The sequence below is a fragment of the Oscarella lobularis genome, chromosome 9, assembly GCF_947507565.1.
Source record: "Oscarella lobularis chromosome 9, ooOscLobu1.1, whole genome shotgun sequence".
Taxonomy (NCBI): domain Eukaryota; kingdom Metazoa; phylum Porifera; class Homoscleromorpha; order Homosclerophorida; family Oscarellidae; genus Oscarella; species Oscarella lobularis.
The window spans coordinates 1419871-1443507 of NC_089183.1; the positions used below are offsets into that span (position 1 = coordinate 1419871).

A 23637-nucleotide genomic window follows, 5' to 3' on the forward strand; every position below is an offset into this window, starting at 1 on the left:
TCCTAAAAGGGCCTCATTTTTATCCAAAAATTCATCGCATTTTTTACTCTATAAACCAGTCAAAGTAGATCTAAATTGATGCAGAAATTGATGCCTTTACCTTTAAATAAAAGAAATATTTTCAGTCCGGTTCCTATTGGGACCCCATTATTGTCTATAAAACTGATCGCTCGTTTTATAAATCAGTCCAAGTAGCTATAATTTAATGCTGAAAAACGCTTTCATTGCAGCTTTTGCCTTTGAGTAAACGAAATGTTCGTGACCCGGCTCCGAATAGGGCCTCAATTTTATCAAAAAATTTATCGCATATTTACGCTATAAATCAGTCGAAATAGATCTTATTTAATATAGAAGTTGCTGCCATTGCCTTTAAACAAAAGAAATTTTTGTGGCTCGGTTCCTAAAGGGGCCTCATTTTTATCCAAAAAATTAATGGCATATTTGACGCTATAAATCAGTCGAATTAGCTCTAAATTGATGCAGAAATTGATGCCTTTACCTTTAAATAAAGAAATTTTTTCAGCTCGGTTCCTATTGGGTCCTCATTTTCTATATAAAACTAATTGCTCGTTTTTTGCGATATATTAGTTGAAGTAGCTCCAAATTGATGCAGAGAAGCGGTTTCATTGCAGCTTTTGCCTTTGAGTAAACGAAATTTTCCTGACACGGCTACCAATGGGCCTCAATTTTATCCAAAAACTATGGCATATTTTACGTTATAAATCAGTCGAAGTAGAACTTATTTAATATAGAAGCTGCCATTGCCTTTAAACAAAAGAAATTTTTGTGGCTCGGTTCCTAAAGGGGCCTCATTTTTATCCAAAAAATTAATCGCATATTTGACGCTATAAATCAGTCAAATTAGCTCTAAATTGATGCAGAAATTGCTGCCTTTACCTTCATATACAAGAAATTTTTGCAGCTCGGTTCCTATTGGGTCCCCATTTTTCTATATCTAACTAATTGCTCGTTTTTGCTATAAATCAGTCAAAATAGCTCCAAATTGATGCAGAAAAACGGTTTCATTGCTGCCTTTGCTTTTAAATAAACAAAATTTTCGTGGTCTAGTTCCTAATGGAGCCTCACCATTATCCAAAAAGTTAATCGAATATTTTACGCCATAAATCAGTCAAATTGGCTCTTACCTAACGAAGAAAATGCTGCTTTTGCCTTTGAATGAAAGAAATTTACGTGGCCCGGTTCCTAAAGGGGCCTCATTTTTAACCAAACAATTAATTGCGTATTTTACGCTATAAATCAGTCAAAGTAACCCTAATTTGATGCAGAAATTGCCTCTTTTATCTTTAAATAAAAGAAATTTTTGCGACCCTGTTCCTATTGGGCCATCTTTTTATCCAAAAAATTGATCGCAGGTTTTACTCTATAAATCAGTCGAAGTAGATCTAAATTGATGCAGATATTTCTGCCTTTACCTTTAAATAAATGAAATTTTTGCAGCCCGGTTCCTTTTTGGACCCCATTTTTCTCTATAAAAAAAATTGCTTGTTTTTTGCTATAAATCAGTCAAAGTAGCTCCAAATTGATGCAGAAAAACGGTTTCATTTCTGCCTTGGCTTTTAAATAAACGAAATTTTCCTGACCCGGCTCCCAATGGGTCCTCAATTTTATCCAAAATACTATCGCATATTTTACGCCATAAATCAGTCGAAGTAGATCTTATTTATTGCAGAAGATGCTGCCATTGCCTTCAAACAAAGAAATTTTCGTGGCCCAGTTCCTAAAGGGGCCTCACTTTTATCCAAATAATTAATTGCATATTTTACGTTATAAATCAGTCAAAGTAGCCAGAATTTGATGCAAAAATGGCTGCTTTTATCTCTTTTTGCAACCCGGTACCTATTGGGCCACCTTTTATCCAAAAAATTGATCGCAGGTTTTACTCTATAAATTAGTTGAAGTAGATCTAAATTGATGCAGACATTTCTGCCTTTACCTTTAAATAAATGAAATTTTTGCAGCCCGGTTCCTTTTGGGACCCCATTTTTGTCTATAAAACCAATAGCTCGTTTTTTGCTATAAATCGGTCAAAGAAGGTCCAAATTGATGCAGAAAAACGGTTTCATTGCTACCTTTGCTTTTAAATAAACGAAATTTTCCTGACCCGGCTCCCAATGGGTCCTCAATTTTATCCAAAAACTCTCGCATATTTTACTCTATAAATCAGTCGAAGTACATCTTATTTATTGCAGAAGATGCTGCCATTGCCTTTAAACAAAGAAATTTTCGTGGCCCGGTCCCTAAAGGGGCCTCATTTTATCCAAATAATTAATTGCATATTTTACGCTATAAATCACCAAAGTAGCCAGAATTTGATGCAGAAATGGCTGCTTTTATCTCGAAATAAAAGAATTTTTGCGACCCGGTACCACCTTTTTATCCAAAAAATTAATCGCATATTTTACGCTATAAATCAGTCAAAGTAGCTCCAAATTGATGCAGAAAACGGTTTCAATGCTGCCTTTGCTTTTAAATAAACGAAATTTTCGTGGTCTAGTTCCCAATGGGCCTCACATTTATCCAAAAAGTTAATCGAATATTTTACGCAATAAATCAGTCAAAGTAGCTCTTACCTAATGAAGAAAATGCTGCCTTTGCCTTTGAAAAAAAGAAATTTTCGTGGTCCGGTTCCTAAAGGGGCCTCAATTTATCCAAACATATTAATTGCATATTTTGCGCTATAAATAAGTCAATAAAGCCCTAATTTGACGCAGAAATTGCTGCCTTTATCTTTAAATAAAAGAAATTTTGGCGGCCCGGTTCCTATTGGGCCACATTTTTATCTATGAAACTAATCGCTCGTTTTTTGCTATAAATCAGTCAAAGTTTTTGTAATTTGATGCAGAAAAACGTTTTTGCTGCCTTTGCCTTTAATGCAATCAAATTTTTGTTGCCCGGTTTCTATTGGGGCCTCAGTTTTATCCATATAATTAATCGCTCGTTTTTAGCTGTACATCAGTCAAAGTAGCTCCAATTTGAATCATAAAAACAGTTTCATTTCTTCCTTTGCCTATAAATAAACGAAATTTTCGTGGTCCGGTTCCTAATGGGGCCTCACTTTTATCAAATTATTAATTGCATATTTTAAGCTATAAATGAGACGTAGAAGCTCTAATTTAATAGAGAAATTGCTGTCTTTGCCTGGAAATGAACGAAATTTTCGTGGCCCGTTTCCTAAAGAAGCCTCATTTTTATCCAAAAAATTTATCGCATATTTTACTCTATAAATCAGTCGAAATAGATCTACATTGATGCAGAAATTGCTGCCTTCACCTTTAAATAAAAGAAATTTTTTGCAGCCCGGTTCCTTTTGGGTCCCCACTTTCTATATAAAACTAATTGCTCGTTTTTTCCATATATCAGTCAAAGTAGCTCCAAACTGATGAAGAAAAACGGTTTCATTGCAGCCTTTGCCTTTGAGTAAACGAAATTTTCCTGACCCGGCTAACTACTCGCTCAATTTTTGCAATAAATCAGTCGAAGAAGCTCTAATTTGATACAGAAAATCGTCTTTATTGCTGCCTTCACATTTAAACAAAAGAAGTTTTCGTGGCCCAGTTCCTAAAGGGGCCTCATTTTTTATCCAAACAATTAATTGCATATTTTACGCTATAAATCAGTCAAAGTAGCCAGAATTTTATGCAGAAATTGCTGCTTTTATCTTTAAATAAAAGAAATTTTTGCGACCCGGTTCCTATTGGGCCTTCTTATCCAAAAAATTAATCGCATATTTGACGCTATAAATCCGTCGAAGTAGCTCTAAAATGTTGCAGAAATTGATGCCTTTACCTTTAAAGAAAAGAAATTTTTGCAGCGCGGTTCCTATTGGGTCCCCATTTTTTTATATAAAAGTAATTGCTCGTTTTATGCTATAAGTCAGTCAAAGTAGCTCCAAATTGATGCAGAAAAACGGTTTCAATGCTGCCTTTGCTTTTAAATAAATAAAATTTTTGTGGTCCAGTTCCTAATGGGGCCTCACCTTTATCCAAAAAGTTAATTGAATATTTTAAGCAATAAATCAGTCAAAGTAGCTCTTAACTAATGAAGAAAATGCTGATTTTGCCTTTGAATAAAAGAAATTTTCGTAGTCCGGTTCCTAAAGGGGCCTCAATTTATCCAAACATATTAATTGCATATTTTACGCTATAAATAAGTCAAAGTAGCTCTAATTTGATGCAGAAACGTTTTCATTGCTGCTTTTGCCTTTGAATAAACGAATTTTTTGTAGCCGCGTTCCTAAAGGGGCCTCATTTCATTTATAACTAATCGTTCGTTTTTGCCATAAATAAGTTGCGGTAGCGTTAATTTTATGCAGAAAAACGTTTTTATTGCTTAATTTTGCGTCAAATAAAGGAAATTTTCGGGGCCCGGTTCATAATGGGGCCTCATTTTTATCCAAACAATTAATTAATCTCATATTTTATGCTACAAATGAGTCAAAGTAGCTCTTATTAAATGCAGAAATTCTGCCTTTGCCTTTTAATATAAGAAATTTTTGAAGCCTGGTTCCTATTGTGGCCCCTTTTTCGTCTATAAAACTAATCGCTCTTTTTTGCTATAAATCAGTTGAAGTAGCTCTAATTTGATGCAGAAAAACGTTTCCATTGCTGCATTTGCCTTTGATAAAGCGAATGTTCGTAGACGGGATCGTAAAGGGGCTTCATTTAAATCTACATAATTAATGGCGGGTTAGACTTGTTTAACCGTCGTTAACTTCGCCGGAATATGGCGTGCGCTAGGAGTCCACTCGCGCACTCTCATTGGCTAACAGGGGGTGTTTCCAATTGGACCGCGGCCTTTGTGACGTCGCCTTTCTCTCATGCTCGCTGCGATCGGCGGTTTGTCTTTCTTTTCTCGCTCCTTCTCGTGTTTTTCGTTGTCGTCTGACATGGAATCGTCTGATCAAGCGTCGAACGACCCGTCGTCTCTTCAGCATTCGGTTCAAACTCTTCGTGAGGACGTGTCGGCAGTGCAAAGCATCGTGAAGGACATATTGACGCGGTTTTCGTCTTCGTCGGCGCCTGGTAAGTGTTTTTCGTCCTTGCGCGCTTGGCTGTGGCGTGTTGCGTGCACGAATTTGAGCCGTTTTTTGGAGGGGGGGCGCAATTTCTTTCATGCATGTTCGCATTTCGCCTGCGAGGCGGCGTATAAGGGCGTTGCTGTGTTGCCTGTGGCTTTCTCGATTTATTTGACGGTTGCGTTGCGTTTTTTGTTTCGTAGTGGCCGAACGTGGCGATGGCCAACTCGGCGCGATGCCGTCTCTCGCTAACCTCGGCTCGCTCGCCTCGTCGTTTGCTGAAAGCGCGCTCGCACCGACGGCGTCCGCAGACGCTATTGCTTTGCAGCCGCCCGCGAAGAAACGCGTTCCCGATCATTTTTTTCACGGCGTCGGTATTTCTCCTGTTCCCGGTCGCCTCGTGCAGCGCATTAAGGATGGCGTATTCGTCGACATGGCCAAACTTCTTCCTGATAATCTGGAGCTTCTTCGCCGGGAAGCAGTCAATCCGTTCCAGGCTAAGGATTCAAAATTGAAACTCAGGCAAATCTCATCGATCTCCGCGTGGGTACAGTGCTTTGCGACCTTCATCGCCATAAGATCTCAGTCGGCTCCGGAGAAGGTCTCCGACATGTTGGCGTACATGCGTCTGCTCGTTCGCGAGGCTGCACGCCATGGCGGCACCGGCTGGCTAGCTTACGATTCTTTTTTCCGTCAGCAAGCCGCTGCAGACCCGTCGTTGCGATGGGATTCTCTCAACGCCGATTTATTTAACCTCACAGTGTTGGACGCTGCCCTTTGCCGCCTTTGCTTGGGCACTGATCATAGGACGTCGGACTGTGCGCTCGCGCAGTCGCGTGATCAGAAGACCCTTCTGGCGCTCCAGCTCGTCGACGATCCCAAGCCGAAATCGAAGCTCTTGCCCCGTTTGGAGAAGGAAATGCCTATTTGTCGTTCTTTCAACTCTTTTTCGCAGCCCGGCTGTCGCGTCCAGAACTGCCGTTTCCGCCACGTGTGCACGGTGTGCTTGAAACAACACAAGGTACTCGAGTGCCCGAACCGGAAACCGCCCAATGTTGTGCAAGCGGCACAAGCGGCGCTAGCGGCGCGCGCGGTGTAACCGTTTGGTTGCGACAGCGCTGTGACTGGACTAGTTTCGTGTTGCGTGTTTTTTGTTTGTGCTTAGCTTAGCTTGGTGCTTGGTCGTTTGGTTGCTCGCGTGCTTATTCCTAGGGCGTACTGGGATGGGCTGGGTACGTGTCTCCAGCTCATTTTGTTCTCCTATTCTTTTCTGTTCGCTAGCTCCTGCATTTGACCTGTCCGTTGCATGCAATTTGTCAGTGTCGGGTCACGCGTATACCGCTGATCTTCTCGCCTTGGACGCCTGCCGCCCGCGGTCATCGGTGCCGTTGCCTTGGCCCGTGCCTCGGTCGTCGCCTCTTCGCGTATCCACTTGGGAGTGGGAGTTGCGTGAGTTTCCCGATAAGCTCTTCGCGAGCTATATTACGGCGGGCATCTCTAACGGTTTTCGCATTGGCTTTGATTACGCTTCATCCTCGCTGTCATCGGCGCGTCGTAATCTTTCGTCTGCTCGCGAGCATGCGGAAGTGGTCGACGGCTACATTCGAGAGGAATTTTTTGGGCAGCGCCGGTTGGTTGGGCCAGTTCGCGGTCTCTCCGCGCGGACCAGGCTACACGTAAGCCCGTTTGGGGTTATCCCTAAGTCGGGTCCCCCTGGTCGGTGGCGGATGATCGTGGACTTGTCTTCGCCGTCGAGTGCAAGCGTCAATGACGGTATCTCGGCAATCTTGGCGTCGGTGCGTTATGCACGGATTGATGACGCCGTGCGCTTTTTGTTACGGTTCAGTTCCCCCATTCCGTTGGCAAAGATCGACCTCAAGGATGCGTATCGCATCATCCCGGTTCATCCGGATGACGTCCCGCTGTTAGGGATGCGCTGGCGCGGTGAGTTATTTTTGGATTCGGTTTTGCCTTTTGGCCTGCGCTCCGCGCCAAAGATCTTCTCGGCGGTGGCAGACGCGCTCTTATGGATAATGTTGCAGAAAGGAGTGTCTGCGGCAATGCATTATTTGGACGATTTTTCTCTTTTTCGGCTCGGAGACCGCGGGCCAGTGTGAGCAAAATTTGGCGATTGCTCTCGCGACGTGTGCAGCTCTTGGAGTTCCGGTTGCTCATCATAAGACAGTACCGGCTTCTTTTTCTCTAACGTTTCTTGGCATCGAAATTGACTCGCGTGAGCGGGTGCTTCGCCTGCCCGCTGATAAATTGCTGCGCTTACGAGCGTTGTGTGCCCAGTGGCTAGGTGATTCGTACGGCGCCTGATTGATTTGTCGACTTCCGTGCGGGCTCTCGATCGCCCTCTACGTCTGAATCGGTGTGCGCGAGACGACATTTTGTGGTGGCATGCGGTGACCGCCGATTGGAACGGGTGTTCCTGGTTCGACTCGTTGGGTTTGCGCGCTCCAACTCTGGTTCTTCGTTCTGATGCGTCCGGGGCTTGGGGCTGTGGCGCCTTTTTTGGGCGTTTTTGGTTTCAGTGGCAATGGGACGAGGTCTGGATGGCTCGCTCAATCGCACCTAAGGAAACGCTGGCTGTGGTCATTGCTGCAGCTCTGTGGGGCGATTTGTGGCGCAATGAAGCTGTTCGGGTGGAGTCGGATAACGCGACCGTGGTGTGTGCTATTGCGACGGGCTCTTGCCGGGACGTTGCGGTTATGCAATTGGTCCGAGTGTTGCAATTCCTCGCGGCCCGTCACGGCTTTTTTGTCTCTGCTGCCCATATTCGCGGCACGGACAATTCCACGGCTGATGCTCTGTCTCGGGGGGTGCCCGTTACTGAATTTCTGCATTCTGTTTAGCTCAACGATTCTCCAACCCGTTGGAAGCCGGGCCTCCTTCGTTGGCTAGACGACCCCCAGTGGACCTCGTCCGATTGGAGAGCGTTGCCGCTTCTCTCCTGGAGAACGGTTTAGCTTCTTCGACTCGCCGCACTTATTCCTCTGGTCAGACTTCGTATTTATCGTTTTGCTCGCTGGCGCGGTTGGCGCCGCTGCCGTCCAGCGAGAATATTCTATGTCTCTTTGTTGCATGGCTTGCGTCATCGGATTTGTCGCACGCAACCATAAAGGTGTATCTCGCAGCGTTGCGCCAATTACATATTTCGGCGGGTCGGGCTAACCCTTTTCTCGGCGACATGCCCAGGTTGAATCTTGTCCTACGTGGGTACCGGCGCTCAGAGTCTGCTCGCGTCGCCTTCGTCCTCAGCGTTTGCCGATTACGCCCGCCATTCTTCGGGCGTTGCACGGAGTGTGGAGCAAGGAGAGTCAGTCTTATGATTCGGTTCTGTGGTGGGCGGCGTGTCTTACTGGGTTCTTCGGTTTCCTGCGCTCCGGCGAATTCACGGTTGCCTCGGGGGTTCGGTTCGACCCTGAGGTTCATTTGGCTTTGAGTGACTTGTCTTTTGATACCTTACCTTATCCGACGATGGCCTTATTGCGTATCAAGCAGTCGAAGACTGATCCTTTCCGGCGGGGTCATACGGTGGTGCTGGGGAGGTCGCATTCGGATTTATGCCCGGTGGCGTCATTGCTGAGCTACCTTGTAATTCGAGGTATGAGGCGGGGGCCGCTATTTTGCAAGGCAGACGGCTCGCCCCTTATGCGTTCGGACTTAGTGGGCGCCGTTCAGACGGCTCTGGCTCAGGCAGGGCTTGCGACACAGAATTACACTGATCATAGCTTTCGTATTGGTGCGGCGACTACGGCGGCGGCGGTGGGATTGGAAGACTCGGTCATTCGCTCGTTGGGACGCTGGCGCAGCTTGTGCTATAATCGCTACGTCCAGCTGCCGGCAGCCGAACTTGCCAATTTTAGTCGACTGTTGTCGAACTCTTCTCGGTAGGGGTGTGTAGTGGTTGTGTGTATCTACCTCAGGGTGTATTATCCGCAATGGTTGGGAGGTCACGCTCGTATACGAGCGTGTGTTTGGACAGGTTGCCCGGATACTCCGGTTACCATGACAACCATTGCGGTTATGGCTGTCTAGCTACATCCGGGACCTGCCCCAGCGTTGACCACCAGGCTTTAGGAAGCCTGGTGTGTTAGGTACCTAGATCCTTTCGGCGAGCGGTGTTATCGGGAGTGGCCCATGGCCTTCTGTCGGACAGGGGGCCTGGCCCCCCCCCCTTCCCCTCCATGGAGGTAAGTAGTTAATGGCGGGTTAGACTTGTTTAACCGTCGTTAACTTCGCCGGAATATGGCGTGCGCTAGGAGTCCACTCGCGCACTTTCATTGGCTAACAGGGGGTGTTTCCAATTGGACCGCGGCCTTTGTGACGTTGCCTTTCTCTCATGCTCGCTGCGATCGGCGGTCACTTCCCCCCCTGGCTTAGTTAGGATCTCCACTGGTTATCCAGTGTGACACAACGGTGGGGACAGGTTGCCCGGATACTCCGGTTACCATGACAACCATTGCGGTGAAGGCCCATTCACACTGGCGACGTAACGTAACGTAACGTAACGTAGTGTGACGTCACAAATAGTTAACGTAACGTAACGTAACGTAACGTAAGACCATTCACACTTGTGCTACGTGACAATCAACAATAGGAAAGAATCGGCGCCTACTTTTGCTGCTCTTTCTGCATCGCAGACGCCAGCGCCAGCAGAAGAAAAGAATATGGGTTAGACGTATTAATCATCATAGGGAAAAGAAAGGAGAATATCATAGTCTAATCAACGAAATGAGGCTCTTTGATCACGAAAGCTTTTATAAATATTTTTGTATGACGCCCTCCCGCTTTGATCATTTGCTAAGTTTGATTGGACCCTGTATTACTAAAGAATCAACCACTTTTCGCAATTCTGTATCTCCTGGGGAGCGACTGGCCATAACCCTCAGATATCTAGCTACCGGAGACTCTATGCAAACTATCGCCTTTAGCTATCGAGTTGGACATTCTACAGTATGCAATATCATCAAACATACCTGTACAGCCATATGGAATACTCTGAGGCCATTGTACATAAGAACCCCCACTACATATTCTGACTGGAAAGAAATTAGCAGAGAATTCAATCAGTATTGGAATTTTCCTCATTGTATCGGCAGTATAGACGGAAAGCACGTCGTTATTCAGGCACCAAACGGAGCTGGCTCTCTATATTATAACTATAAGCATACTCATAGTATTGTTTTATTGGCCGTCTCTGACGCCAAATATTGTTTTACACTACTCAATATCGGTGACTACGGAAGCCATTCGGACGGCGGCGTCCTCAGAAATTCCTCTTTCGGAAGAGCCCTCGAATCAAATCAACTATCTATACCTCAGCCGGAACATATTCAAGATTGCCCTCAACCATTACCTTATGTATTTCTTGGAGACGCTGCATTCCCCTTACGTGAAAATATTCTACGCCCATATCCAGGAAAATATTTGCCAGAGCCTAAGAAGATATTTAACTACAGATTATCAAGAGCTCGACGAGTAGTGGAAAATGCATTTGGAATTATGGCTTCTCGATTTCGTATCTTCAGACGTACTATTATAGCGTCTCCAGAAAAAGCCTCATTAATAACCCAAGCTACCTGCACTCTCCATAACTATCTTATAATATCCGATCGACAATTATCACATCAAGATCATCTATATTGTCCGCCCAATTCTATTGATCATGAAGATAAAAGAGGAAACTTCGTTGCGGGCGATTGGAGAGCAGACGAATCCAGCAATTTAGCTGACGGTATCCGCCTTGGAGGCAACCGTCCATCAGTGTCTGCATTGACCAACAGGGATCATTTCAGCACATATTTTAGCTCAGCAACTGGGAGAGTGGCCTGGCAAGATGCTCAAGTACGATTATCGTAAACTGCTAATGACATTAATGACTATGTAATACAGATACAGAGATTAATGTAATATGCTATAATAAGCTATTATTGATTAAACAACTAATTTTCCTCAAACTCAATCTGATAGAGTACCTCTTGAATACGTATTTTTGCAAGGGCTCTCTTTCTTGGATTGAGCCTTCTGATGGAGCTTCCGACGGACTGCCCAAAAAGATCGTTTTCGTCGTCGACCCGCTCTGTCTTCTGCAGCTGTCGAATAATTTCGAGGTCGACCTCGTTGCTGGCTGATTGCTTTCTTCTGCATACAGTCCAGTTATATTTTCTAGGCTGTAATTAACCAGATCGTACTCTACCTACCTCTTCCTTCTCCCCCTAGTCCCTTCATCGACCCTTGTTCTTTCATCCTCGACTACGTCGTCCTCGTTCTCTCCCTGTCCTTCTTCTCCGCCGTCATCAATCCTCTCGTCCTCTTCTGCTTCCTCTGCCTGGCTTTCCAATAAAAAACTATCTGACGTTCTACAAAACAAGGTAATAATTAATAACATATTTCTTCTAATCTACTGCATTACCCTCTGTGACTAACGAAGTCTCTAAGGAACAACAGGCGCTCGTAATACGCCCACGGTCTCACGTCGTCTCGCTTGTCGCCGGTTTGCCCTTTTCGCTTCTTCGATTCCTTTGCGAACCGCTCTCGCAAAGTCCTCCACCTCTTCTGGCACGCTTCAACTAAAATTGACGACTCTCGCGAGAAAAACCTGCCTAATTAAACAAGTATACTAACTCCCAATGCTCAGCTCCTCTGAAATCTCCGTCCAAGCATTTTCCTTTCGCGTCGATACCTTATAAAAGGCATTCGATTTGTCGTAAAGGCAGGGATGGCTTTCGACAAGCTCGATGAGTCGTTCGTCGTTCATATCTCTCCTTAACTTCCTTCCGTTAGCCTTATGCTAAGCGCCGAAAATAGACCCACCTTCTATTCCTTACGTCAACGTTGCGTTGCGTTACGTTACGTTACGTTACGTCACAATGGCACAGTGGGAATGGGTTACGTCACGTTACGTTACGTTACGTTACGTTACGTTACGTTACGTCGCCAGTGTGAATGGGCCTTTATGGCTGTTTAGCTACATCCGGGACCTGCCCCAGCGTTGACCACCAGGCTTTAGGAAGCCTGGTGTGTTAGGTACCTAGATCCTTTCGGCGAGCGGTATTATCGGGAGTGGCCCATGGCCTTCTGTCGGACAGGGGACCTGCCCCCCCCCCCTCCCCTCCATGGAGGTAAGTAGTTAATCGCTCGTTTTTTGCTATAAATCAGTCAAAATAGCTACGAATTGATGCAGAAAAAATGGTTTCTATCTAACTTTGCCTTTAATAAACGAAATTATCGTGGCTCGGTTCCTAAAGGGGCCTCAATTCATGGAGCCGACCACCTTAGTTGTACGAGTGGAGCCCGTATAACGGCGGAGGGAGGCTCTCTCAAACGTGATCTTAGGGCCGGAAGTGTATGTATGTCCGTCTGTCTATATGTCTGTTCGTCACGCTCGGTATTGTGACGTCACATAGGAAACTCTTACTTTGTAAAGCGCATGCGCGACATAGGGCCCAAAACTGTGCCCCAAAAAAGGCGATTTACGACGCGACAAAAGCGTTTTTTCTATGACAAAAAAAACAAAAATGTTTAAAAAACTTTAGTTTGAATTGCACTGCGCTATTTTCCGTGTTATTAATGTACTGAGAAACCGAAACGACAGTTTTGATTGTCACGCTCCGACGTCACAGTCAAAAGTATCCACTCATGTACAGTATGTGAGTGGGTATGTACGCGTGTACGGTTAACAGGAAATATGACCCGTACACATGCATGTCTTCAAATACAGAGCAAATTATGAAATGCAATACGTCAGAAAAGCGCCTAATTAGAAAAACATTGCAATTATGTAGGTATGTACAGTATGTAGGTAGGACTGAGCTGTAGGGGCTAAGGGCAGTGATGACTACGTGAATATGTGGCAACATAAAAATTTATGACGTCACACTATGTAATGCACTCGCGTACGGTAAGCGGTGGGAGGCTCTGCATGATGGCAACACGGTGAACACCGGGCCATCATTCTCTAGTTTATATAACTAATCGCTCGTTTTTGCCATAAATCAGTCGCAAAAGCGTTAAGTTTATGCAGATAAACGTTTTTATTGCTTCCTTTCCCTTCAAATAAACGAAATCTTTGTGGCCCGGTTCCTAATGGGCCTCATTTTTATCCAAATGATTATTCTCATATTTACCTTATAAATGAGTCAAAGTAGCTCTTATTAAATGCAGAAATTTCTGTCTTTCCCTTTAAATTTTTGCAGCCCGGTTCCTATAGACCCCTTGCAGGCACGCGACCAATTAGGAGGTGACACGCCTACTGGAGTACAGCCGGGACATCCTTCGTAAATATGGCTCGAAATTCTACATTGCTGAGCGGTTACAAGTCTTCTCTTGCGAGCAAAGAGAGTCGTTGTCGTTACGAAGAGAAGATTCGACTAGCGGGAGGCCTCGATCCGTACGAGATCCCTGTAAATGCGTGGGTTGACGACATCGATGATTGGCCCGGGATCACGCATATTCACGTGGGGATGTACCTCATTGTCTCGCCCAGTCCCTACACCGGAGAGGCTCTTTTAAATTACAAGAGTCTTGACTGCTACGAACGCTTTCTGGCCGGATGGGTTGGATCCGTCCTTGTCACACAAACGAGCGATTCTTCTAAGAAAATTGTTACAGCGAAGGCAAAAAAATCATTTACGCAATCGCAAAAGGGTTCAAAACACGTTGTAGGTGAAACACTCTCAGAAAATGAGCGAAAAGCCGCTGCAACCGTGGGTCTTGGCTGAAACCGGAGGAAAAATTCTTGCTGCGCACTGCAATTGCATGGCCGGTCTTGGAGAAGCATGCAGCCACATCGCCTCTCTCCTTTTTGCAGTTGAGGCAGGCGTCCGGGCTAGAGAATCAACGACTGTCACCGACAAAAAGGCGTACTGGGTTCAGCCACAATCAGTCAAAGATGTTCCTTACGCTCCGATTAAAGATATCTGCTTTTTGGGCAAAAAGCGATTTGCGAAGATGAGAGAGCAGGAGCAGCAACAGCAGGAGCAACAGCAGCAGTCTTTGCGACAGAAGAATATCACCCCTCCATCACCTCATGCAAAAGAATCCTTTATTGCAGCACTTGCTGCTGCATCAAGCAAGCCTGCTGTTCTCTCGGTGACGCGTGGGTATCATGAAAAGTATATTCCAACAGCTTTGCAAGAAAATTTTCCCTCTCCTCTGTTAGAATTATACAATAAGGAAAATTTGCAGTTAAACTACGCAGGACTTCTTTCTATCGCAAAACAAACTGTTATATCGGTGACAGCAGAGCAGAGGGAAGCCGTTGAATTACACACAAGAGAGCAGTACAAGGCAAGGCTCTGGAACCGTATGCGTGGAGGGCGTATAACGGCGTCAAAATTAAAAGCGGTTTGCTGTACCAATTCTGCAAGCCCATCTATGTCTCTAATTATGTCTGTGTGTCATCCGGAACTGTCAAAATTCACGACAGTGGCAACACGGTGGGGTTGTTCTCATGAAAAGACAGCAATGAAAGCATATCAGACAAAACACGCATCGCAACACGTCAATGTGAAAGTTGATTCATGCGGATTTGTCATAAATGATGAACACTCCTTCATTGGTGCATCCCCTGACGGCCTAATCTCATGCGACTGCTGCGGAGATGGAGTTATTGAAATAAAGGTTTATCATTTCCTGCCATTACATATATTTGTGAAAGTTTCCATTTAGTGTCCTTTCTGTAAGCGTGAAAAAAGCATAGCAGAAATGACTGAAGATCGCCTTTTCTGCCTGGAAAAAACAGATGATGGACGGTTGCAGTTGAAAAGAACTCATGCATATTATTACCAGGTTTAAATCTCATCGCAAATACTTGCTTCGACTTCATATCTGTTCTGATTAGGTTCAATGCCAAATATTTTGTTGCAAAAGATCGTACAGTGATTTCATTTTGTGAAAACCCAACGAAATGCACATTGAAAGGATATACCCAGATGAACAACTGTGGGAAAGTGCGGTGTCCACATCTCATCAGTTTTTTACAAATGCTGTGCTGCCCGAAATGATAGGAAAGTTTTTCTCCAGAGTAGAAGAACCGTCAATCTTGGAAACAAACAGAGATTCTTCGGTAACAGCATCAACGCCTGGACTTGAGCTGTACTGCTATTGCCAGAGGCCAGAGAGGGCAGAGGACGGTGCAATGGTTGGCTGCGACGACAAGTCCTGCGTCAAACGATGGTTTCATTTGACATGTTTGAATTTGAAATGTGCACCTAAAACGACGACATGGTACTGCCCAGAATGTAGGAAAACGAATCGGAAAAAGGGTACGTACATATATTAATTTGTAATAAATATATCTTTTATTTGTCTTCTAATCGAAGGGCACAACTGAATCATTCATATTGACAAGACCACAACATACGTTAACTATTTTGTCAAGTTGGGGTGTGGAATCATTTGTGCAACGAACTGAGTCGATTGGATGAGTAGCAGAAAGAATAGAATACTTCTGTCTCAATAGTCCTATCACACGCTCTACGTGAATCCTTACGTTGGCAATGTTCCTAGTCTGTTCAATTGAAATTGCTTCTAGCTGTTTTTCTCCACGTGTATACGCAGGTAACTGGATCCGAGCGCAATACAATCCCACAGATTCTTTGATGTCGAAACCTCGGTCAGCCAATATTGTGTCACCAGGTAAAAGATTGTCCAATAGGCCGCAATTTTCAGTAAGTCGTTTATCGCTCACCCTTCCTCCCCAGCCTTGAGAGATGAAGCTCACTGATCCTTGAGGTGTTATGCCAATAAGGTATTTAACTGTGTTATGGTGTTTGTACGAACTAAACGTCTGTGCTCTTGCCAAAAGACTGCAGGGACGTTCAAGAAATACTTCGAAACAGTCAATTATGACAACGCACGATGGACTGTGCTTTACGAAGCAGAGTGGGAGAGTCGCTCGAAGGACGTCACGTTCTGGCCATTTGATGAGCACTTTTAAATAGAGAAACAGAACGTCAATGGTGTGAGTGAATATTCTTGAAGCAGTTGAGAGACAAATTCCAAACCTGTATGACAAATCCTCTAGATGCAGACCGAGTCGTAATCGCATCAATGTCAGCATGAGCTGCTGAAATGATGACAAACGACAGTGCTGCCCAAATAGAGCTGCTTCGACGTACACATGAAGAGCAAGCAGAATATGCCAAGAAGGAAGTCCTGTGTAGTATCGCACTTTCGCATCGTTGGTTTCGAAGGACTTGTACGTCAATGTTGCTCCGCTAAACTCTCTTATTTCTTTCTCCATCTCTCTCAGACCATTTTCCATTACCAAAATCTTAGACGAAGTCAAAGTCGTCTGGACAGACCGTGACGTTGCGTTTCCATCATCATCATCGTCGTCCGTCACTGTTTCATTCGTCACTGCATCGCTACTGTCGCAAATGGTTGCAGCCTCTATATGTTGCCGTTTTCTGCTGCGGCTCGCTCTGCGGTCGTAACGACTGACGTCGACGGCTGCTGTACGAGTGTATCCCAAGCGCTGAGAAGGAGCCCAATCATGATTAGTCGTGTCATATATATCGCAAGGAGCTCCCCCAATGAAATGATCGGAGCAGACGCGTGTATACGGATAATTCTTCTCCTTTAAGTCCTTCCTGTTTATAGCAGCTAGCCACGCCCTCTGTCGTTCGGCCGACAGACGAGTAGTTTCGGCATCGCGATTCTTCGGAATGGTAGGGAGTCGAAAAAAACTCTTATTCCTGTCACGATCGGCACGGTTAGAACAAGAAATAACGGCACAAAAGCCAACCATAACTACGACAAATGTCCCGGTTGTACTCCAGCACGTGAGCTATCGTTGACTCCCACGCCAACTGCAAGGGGTCTATTGGGGCCCCTTTTTCGTCTATAAAACTAATAACTCTTTTTTTGCTATAAATCAGTTGAAGTAGCTAAAATCTGATGCAGAAAACCTGCATTTGCCTTTGAATAAACGAATTTTTCGTAGCCGGGTTCCTAAAGGGGCCTCATGGAGCCGACCACCACAGTTGTACGGGTGGAGCCCGTATAACGACGGAGGGAGGCTCTCTCAAACGTGATCTTAGGACCGGAAGTAGACGTCTGTTTTTATGTCTGTCTGTCTGTCTGTTCGTCACGCTCGATTGTGACGTAACTTAAAAACCCGTTTTTTCGTATAGCGCATGCGCGACATAGGGCCCAATACGGTGCCCCAAAAAAGGCGATTTACTGCGCGACAAAAGCGTTTTTTCTTTCATAAACGGAAACTAGATAAAGATGGCCTGGATAGCCATCATGAGGAGCCTCCCACCGCTGTTACCGTTTTAAATAAATAAATAAAACACGTGCTTACACTTTTCATTATTACGTGTTTCCAATTTGGTGTCTTTTAGAAAAGCCGGGGTTGGTTTTTAGAAAAACCTGGGGTGCCCACTTAGTTTCCAAAGGAAACTCTCCGGTGGGACTTGTACACGCGTATAGCTTTCTCCAAGGCTTCTCCAGATAAACCTTTGCGATAGAGCTTTTCGTATTCACGGACGCCGCTAAAGAGGCCCTAAATAGTGCTTGCTTCAATACGATCGAGACTCTGGGGAATCGTCGAGCGAAGCCCCCTGATTGTGTAATCACAGTGCGAACGCGTGTACTGCTGAGCAGAACACCAGAAACGCTCAATCGGGTTGAGCTCGCAGTGGAACTTTGGCAGGTAAATTACCGCGTGTCCTGAGTGGCGAACCATTTTTTCGATTTCGTTCGGTTCCGATCTGAAAACTTAAGTTTTTCCTTTGTGTCTCCAAAGATCTCTTCAAAAACGCACATAACTAGACGAGCTTGCAGGCTTCCACTGAGAGAAGGAAGAAACCTTCGACAATCAGAGAGAGAAAAGATTCTTGAGCAGTTTTGTCTTGCTTCTTTTAGCAGTCCGTCTGATATTCCTGTAGCAACTGAAGAAGTTGCGTACGTGGGGTCAGACACATTCTTCTTTTCATTTCGAGCAATGAGGTGGTAAGTCGTTTGGCGTCTTCTTTATTTATCGCCCTTTCTTGTACGCAGCTGCTGCTCCAACCACAATGATCCATTGTCTGACTACCACCGACTTGAAAATCAGAAGTTGATTTTTTCCATTCCTGAAGATAGCATTCTCTTTTGTCACAAGCACATGACTGCCCACATACATTGCAGCAGTTGTGCTTGGGATCAATCTCGATATCAATGCTCCAGCCAAACTCTTGTAGTAGAAGAAGTCGACGGCAGAGCGACGCATTCTTAACGTAATTCATCATTTTCTCGTCTGCCGTTCTCAGTTGCTTGTTGTAGTAGTACAAAAGGGCAACAGATGGGAGACGATCTCGTCCAGCTCTTCCACATTGTTGAACGTATTGTTCAATGGTGTTTGGAGGACCATAATTTATGACATACCTGATGTTGGGAAAGTCTAGTCCCATTCCGAGAGCAATCGTGGCAATAACTACTCGACATGTGCCATCTCTCTTAGCCAAGGACGAGTAAACAAACTTCTTATTCTCGTCTTCTGTTGCACTGTGGTACATTGCATAAAGTCGATTTTGCGGTATTCGTTCACAACTTGAGGACAGGAAGGATGAAGAACCAGGGAGACCAACACGAAATGCATCATATACAATGCCGCAGTCTTTAAGGCTTCTGCAGTAATTATGACACGATCAGCTTGCACTCCCAAGGCTTTCAAACTTTTAATAACCCAAGAGAAAGTTTCGTCCGCTTCGTCTGACACTTTCTGGACAACGTACCTGATCTCAGGTCGATCAGGATTGAGCTCAATCACTTTTACATTGGCCAAGAATAACGTCTTTGATATCTTTTTTCGTGTTTGTAATGTCGCCGTGGCGGTAAGACAAAGGATAGGGACTCCAGAAGGAAACAAGGCTCTTAGCTCTCCGAGACGACGATACCATTCTCGAAAAGCGTTTTCTCTTCTTTTCTTTTCGTTCATGCCCCTATACAGATAAATGCTAGTAATTGTTCCAATAAATGTATATTCACATCTACCATTCGGTAACACAATGGACTTCATCGATTACTGCAGCAACAATTCCTTCTGACACAACAGAACTTTGAATTTTGTCGCGCCATCCAGAGCAAAGAATCGCCTCTGGACTTGTGAAAAGATGAGAAACTTTGTTCTCAAGCTTCCCGTCAGGAATCATCGTGGCCGATAGAGATAGGCATCCCAGCCCTAAATTCCGCAATGTCTGCATTTGGGACTCAATCAATTGTGTCAGCGGAGACACAACTACAAGTGCAGGAGAATCGGCCGCTGTAGGGTGAAGATCATTTTGTACGAGTGGCAATAGATAGTAAATCAGCGATTTGCCGTATCCGGTTGGAAGAACAGCGAATGTGTCGTTTCCTTCCAAAACGCTCTGCAGCACCTCTAGCTGTTTGTCCTTTAAACGCGATGGCAAGGTTGGATAGCAGCTTAGAACTCGATTTACAGACGATAAAATACGCGAATCACAATAAGAGGCCATTTGCAGAACAAAAAGATGCAGCAGAGCAATTTCTCCGAATAAAAGGATCTTTAGAGTGATGCAATTAACGATAAATACCGTTTATGGTCTCGATTTGCCCAATGTAGGTAACAGTACAAGCTCATTTGACGTCATGATGGCGACGAATGGGCCTCCACATCTTTGCCGGCCTATAGAAACAGACAAAAACCACAAAGTATCGTGAACCTAAAGCTCGCGAACGCGCCGAACGTATCTGAATCGCTCTTCGCCGACTTCTTGAAGATCTTCCGGCTCCAGGCGACGTCATCCGGCTCAAAACGACGTCATGAACGTCGTCACCGTCCCAAGAAGGCGGTCCAAGTGTTTCCAGCCGAGCCAATCACCGTCCAGCAGTAGGAACTTGTAATGCTTGTCAGCGATTGGCTGGCACTGAGCACGTGAGTCACGTGCTGTCATATGTTTCCAGCCTGTTGGCAGGGATGGCGCGCGCGCTAGACCGAACAACAGGCTGGACCCTCGAGCCTACTGTAACAGCGTCATTCTGCTCTACTAATCGCTCAAACATATAATATGTTGAGTTCCAGCGCGTTTCGACGTCATTAATTAATTTATGATTAGGGGCTTTCATGGAATCTTGAATTTGCTTTAGCTTTTCAGCTGCGTTTACGCTTTTGTGAAAGTGTCCCACCAACTTCTTGCATTTTCTCTGAATATCTTCTATTGATATTTTGATGGCATTCGAAACGATGACATTTAATGTATGGGCAAAACAACCCAGCCTTGTCCAGCCCAATTTTGTTATAGCTGCAGACATATTGGAAGCATTGTCAGTCACAATAGCAACAACTTTTTCTACAATTTGCCATTCGTCAACAATGCTCTTGAGAGCATGGCTTATATTTTCAGCTGTGTGATTTTCCGTTAATAATTTTGTGCAGAGCACAACGGACTTCAATTGCCAGGATGATGTTATATAGTGACATGTCAAAGATAGGTAGCTCTGTGTGGTATTTGACGTCCAAATATCAGTCGTCAGAGATAAAAACGTACTTCAGCTAGCTCTTGCTTCAGGTGTTCTTTTGTCTTTTCATACAGTGCGGCAATATCCCCTGTTATTTTTTTCTACTCGGTACGACATATTTGCGGTCTAGAACTGCCAGTAGGGCCTGAAATCCTTTGTCTTCGACAATCGACATGGGCTGCATGTCCTGACAAATCATCTTTGCTACGGCGGCTGTGATTTCCTTTTTCTTCAAAGAATGATCAAAGTATTTTTGGCTTTTTTCCAGAGTTGAGAGAAGGGTTGGCTGTACAGATAAAGATGAAGAATCTCTAATTATCTTCTTTCTGGAAGACTCGTTTTCAGCCTTTTCTTTCTGCGCCAGTTGATATTCTTTAGGATGCTTTGCTTTCAAATGCTAGAGGAGAAAATCCACTCCTATTTGTAAACGATTGATTTTGTTTTACCTTAAAAAGATTGCTAGTGTTGCCTGAGTGTTTTACTGCCTCATTGCAGAGGCTACACTTGGCTGTTGCGTTCGTCGTGACCGTGCAATACTCCCACGCTGCGCTTCGACCACGCTTTTTGGATGATCGGGGGCTTTCTTCTTTCCCAAAGGCGTGTCCTTCATCGAGCGTCACTTCTTGAACCGTCTTTTCCGCCGTTGAAGGCGTCGCGACAGGTCCAGCGATTCGTGTTAACTCGTCCGCCATTACTGCAGGCGGATGTAAGTAGTGCAAATAGAGAATGTATTGACATTAAAGAAATATCGTGTGCGCATGCGCGAGGTATCGAAGTTTCGATACCTTTTTCTTCTTTCCAAACCGATACCGATACTGCACAGTATCGGCGGTATCGTGTACCAAAGTTTCGGTATCGGCCCATCACTAACATTGCACTGTAGACAATAGTTCGTACACCGTAACAATGCCAAATTATTTTTGAACGTGACGAAATTGAAACAAATCTATTTTTAAATGTAGCTGCATGTTCTTTTTAGTCGTTTGTTTGTAAAGTGGACATAGTATATCTCAGTGATTTAGAATAAGCTATTAAAACCTGTAAGCCGGCAGTTGCATCACTTCTCGCGCACCTACCGTAAACTACCGAGTAAACGCCCATGGGCGTTTGTAGAACTTTCGTCCAGAAGAGGGGGGTGGGCGCTTACTATGTGTTTGTGCAAACCTTTCACGTAGTAAACGCCCATGTGTTGAACTGTTTTATTCAGGGACCCGTTTATGCGCGAAATGGAACTTACCGTTTCGGCGCTAGTCTTCTAAGTCACTAAAAAACCTACTTCCTCAACGTCACTTTCAGGATTGGAACTGGAGTCTGGTTCCGTGTCTTCTTCATCCGGATCTTCTTCATCATTTTCTTCAATGAAAAGAACGTCGTTGACGTATTCATCTTCACTGCCGTCTAACGCGTTGGAAATTCCGCAAACAAGAAAAGATTTGACAATGATGCCATCAGATATTTGTCTCCACGAAGCCGAGACCCAATCAATGACGTTTTGCCTTGAAGGCTGTTTTAAGTTGCCATTTGAAGTCTTTTCATCCAGGAGCTCCACGAGTCTCGAATATGGGTTACCCGAATATGTCCTTTGAAAGGCTTATTGAGGCTACGATCCATTGGCTGGACAATTGAAGTACAGCCTCCTGGAATAAAGATTACATCGGAATTGCATTCTTTGATCATAATCTGCCGGCTCTCTTTCGATTAGTGGACGGTATTGGTCAAGAATGAGTAAACGGCATTCTGGTTTCTTTCCATACGTTGTCCTAAGCCACGTATGAAACATTTCGCTTGTCATCCAACCATTCTTGCTTGCATGGACACGAACATTATCCGGAATCCTAAGAGATTTCCTTACTCTGTCACATAGCTTGCCGTTTCTCTCTTTGAAAATTAAAAAGGCTGGGAATTTTTTGCCACTTGCTGTGGCTGCTAAAGCGACTGTAAAACCTTTCTTTTCGGCTTTGGTCGTCTTGATTCGGATTGTTTTCTGACCTCGTAACGCATTGGTTCGTCTGGACGGCATGTCAAACCTCACCATAGTTTGGTCCATGTTAACAATTCGATCGAGGCGTTAAGTTCTTCTATGAGAGATCACTGGCCTACAAAATTTAGTTAAAATAAAGCGGCAGTCAATGATATAGAAATACTGCTTCACCGGCGGAAAGCGTGCAGTTTTTCTTCGTAATCGGTGGGGACAAACTGAGAAGAATTGATCCCAACTCTTAGGCCTACGCCAACTCGTTTCTTCCAACGAGATAGCCATTTATGGACTCGCAGCAAAATGAGACAATCCCAAACCTCCGACACCTTCTTTCGCGAATGCTCGAAGCTCTTTGTTGGAAACGGAAAAACCTTCTGAACGCTGATTTTCTAGGTACGAGAAAACTCTGCTATCAAGATCCTGTGACGCTACAGCGGCCCCGAGATGAATTTTTCGCTTCTTTTTTGAAGTGCCGTGGTTCAACTTCATGAGATTCTCGTATTTTGAATTCCACTCACGAATTCGCTTCCGGTCGACTTCGAACTCTCTTGCTGTCTTCAAAACGTTCCTCCCGTGCTGTCTGTGCCAGGTAATCGCCGAGCATTTGAATGCAACGTCGTACGATGCATGCCGCTTAGCCATTTGTACATGCGCGACTGATGCAATGCAGGTGCGCAACCGATGCAATGTCCCGTGTTTGAGAGGGCGTTTATGAGGAGTGTAACTGACCCTGTACACTATTTTAGAGCTAAAAGGGGGCTTGCTCGGGTGTGAGCGTTTACTCGGTAGTTTACGGTACATGTATGCGGCTTTATATAGAAGTAAATAAGTTGATATCAATAACGTTATAGGAATAATCCGCGAATCATGGAACTATTTGAGTTGAAGTAGACAATATTCCTAACGAGTTGAGAAAATCCCGGTTTACCTCCTAAACGACCTGTTCTATTTAATTGAAAATTTTCTCTTAAGGTTAGGGCGCCCCTACCCCTAATTATAAAGAAGTTAATAAGTTTATATTAATAGCGGTACAGGAGGTTAATTGTCGATTCATGAAACCGTGCGAGTTCCATTAGACAAAATTCTTGATATTTGGGAGTTGAGAATATCCCTGTCTACCTCCTAAACGACTGGTAGGATTAATTGA

General features: G+C 44.6%; 4 protein-coding genes across 5 annotated transcripts; 2 read left to right on the forward strand and 2 right to left on the reverse strand.

Annotated features, from left to right (window-relative positions):
• Positions 1–4845: 4845 nt before the first annotated feature.
• On the forward strand, positions 4846–6227 carry LOC136191184 (uncharacterized). Its single transcript, XM_065979490.1, has 2 exons — positions 4846–5042; positions 5239–6227. Exons 1-2 carry the CDS (start codon positions 4907–4909, stop codon positions 6132–6134), a joined length of 1032 nt encoding a protein of 343 aa, XP_065835562.1. The 5' UTR covers positions 4846–4906; the 3' UTR covers positions 6135–6227.
• A 3728-nt stretch (positions 6228–9955) lies between these two features.
• On the forward strand, positions 9956–10954 carry LOC136191372 (uncharacterized). Its single transcript, XM_065979697.1, has 2 exons — positions 9956–10888; positions 10937–10954. The coding sequence occupies exons 1-2, from the start codon at positions 9956–9958 to the stop codon at positions 10952–10954; spliced, it is 951 nt and encodes a 316-aa protein (XP_065835769.1).
• Positions 10932–11978, reverse strand: LOC136191104 (transcription factor Adf-1-like). 2 transcript variants are annotated; one of them, XM_065979402.1, is made up of 5 exons: positions 11858–11978; positions 11669–11808; positions 11457–11613; positions 11245–11403; positions 10932–11182 (listed from the first exon to the last, which is right to left on the reverse strand). In XM_065979402.1, the coding sequence occupies exons 2-5, from the start codon at positions 11799–11801 to the stop codon at positions 10987–10989; spliced, it is 645 nt and encodes a 214-aa protein (XP_065835474.1). In that variant the 5' UTR covers positions 11802–11808; positions 11858–11978; the 3' UTR covers positions 10932–10986. The 2 variants fall into 2 exon arrangements, with proteins under 2 accessions (XP_065835474.1, XP_065835472.1); XM_065979400.1 differs by having other exon boundaries at positions 10932–11185.
• Positions 11979–15356: 3378 nt separating this feature from the next.
• On the reverse strand, positions 15357–16748 carry LOC136191112 (uncharacterized). Its single transcript, XM_065979410.1, has one exon. The coding sequence runs from the start codon at positions 16308–16310 to the stop codon at positions 15357–15359; it is 954 nt and encodes a 317-aa protein (XP_065835482.1). The 5' UTR covers positions 16311–16748.
• Between the last annotated feature and the right edge of the window lie 6889 nt (positions 16749–23637).

Coding starts and splice junctions, on each gene's coding strand:
- LOC136191184 (XM_065979490.1), top strand. CDS start 4,907: ATGGAATCGTCTGATCAAGCGTCGAACGACCCGTCGTCTCTTCAGCAT. Junction 5,043..5,238: donor TTCGTCTTCGTCGGCGCCTG/GTAAGTGTTTTT, acceptor TTTGTTTCGTAG/TGGCCGAACGTGGCGATGGC.
- LOC136191112 (XM_065979410.1), bottom strand. CDS start 16,310: ATGGAAAATGGTCTGAGAGAGATGGAGAAAGAAATAAGAGAGTTTAGC.
- LOC136191372 (XM_065979697.1), top strand. CDS start 9,956: ATGCAAACTATCGCCTTTAGCTATCGAGTTGGACATTCTACAGTATGC.
- LOC136191104 (XM_065979400.1), bottom strand. CDS start 11,801: ATGAACGACGAACGACTCATCGAGCTTGTCGAAAGCCATCCCTGCCTT. Junction 11,614..11,668: donor AGAGGAGCTGAGCATTGGGA/GTTAGTATACTT, acceptor CGTCAATTTTAG/TTGAAGCGTGCCAGAAGAGG. Junction 11,186..11,244: donor ACTAGGGGGAGAAGGAAGAG/GTAGGTAGAGTA, acceptor GACTGTATGCAG/AAGAAAGCAATCAGCCAGCA.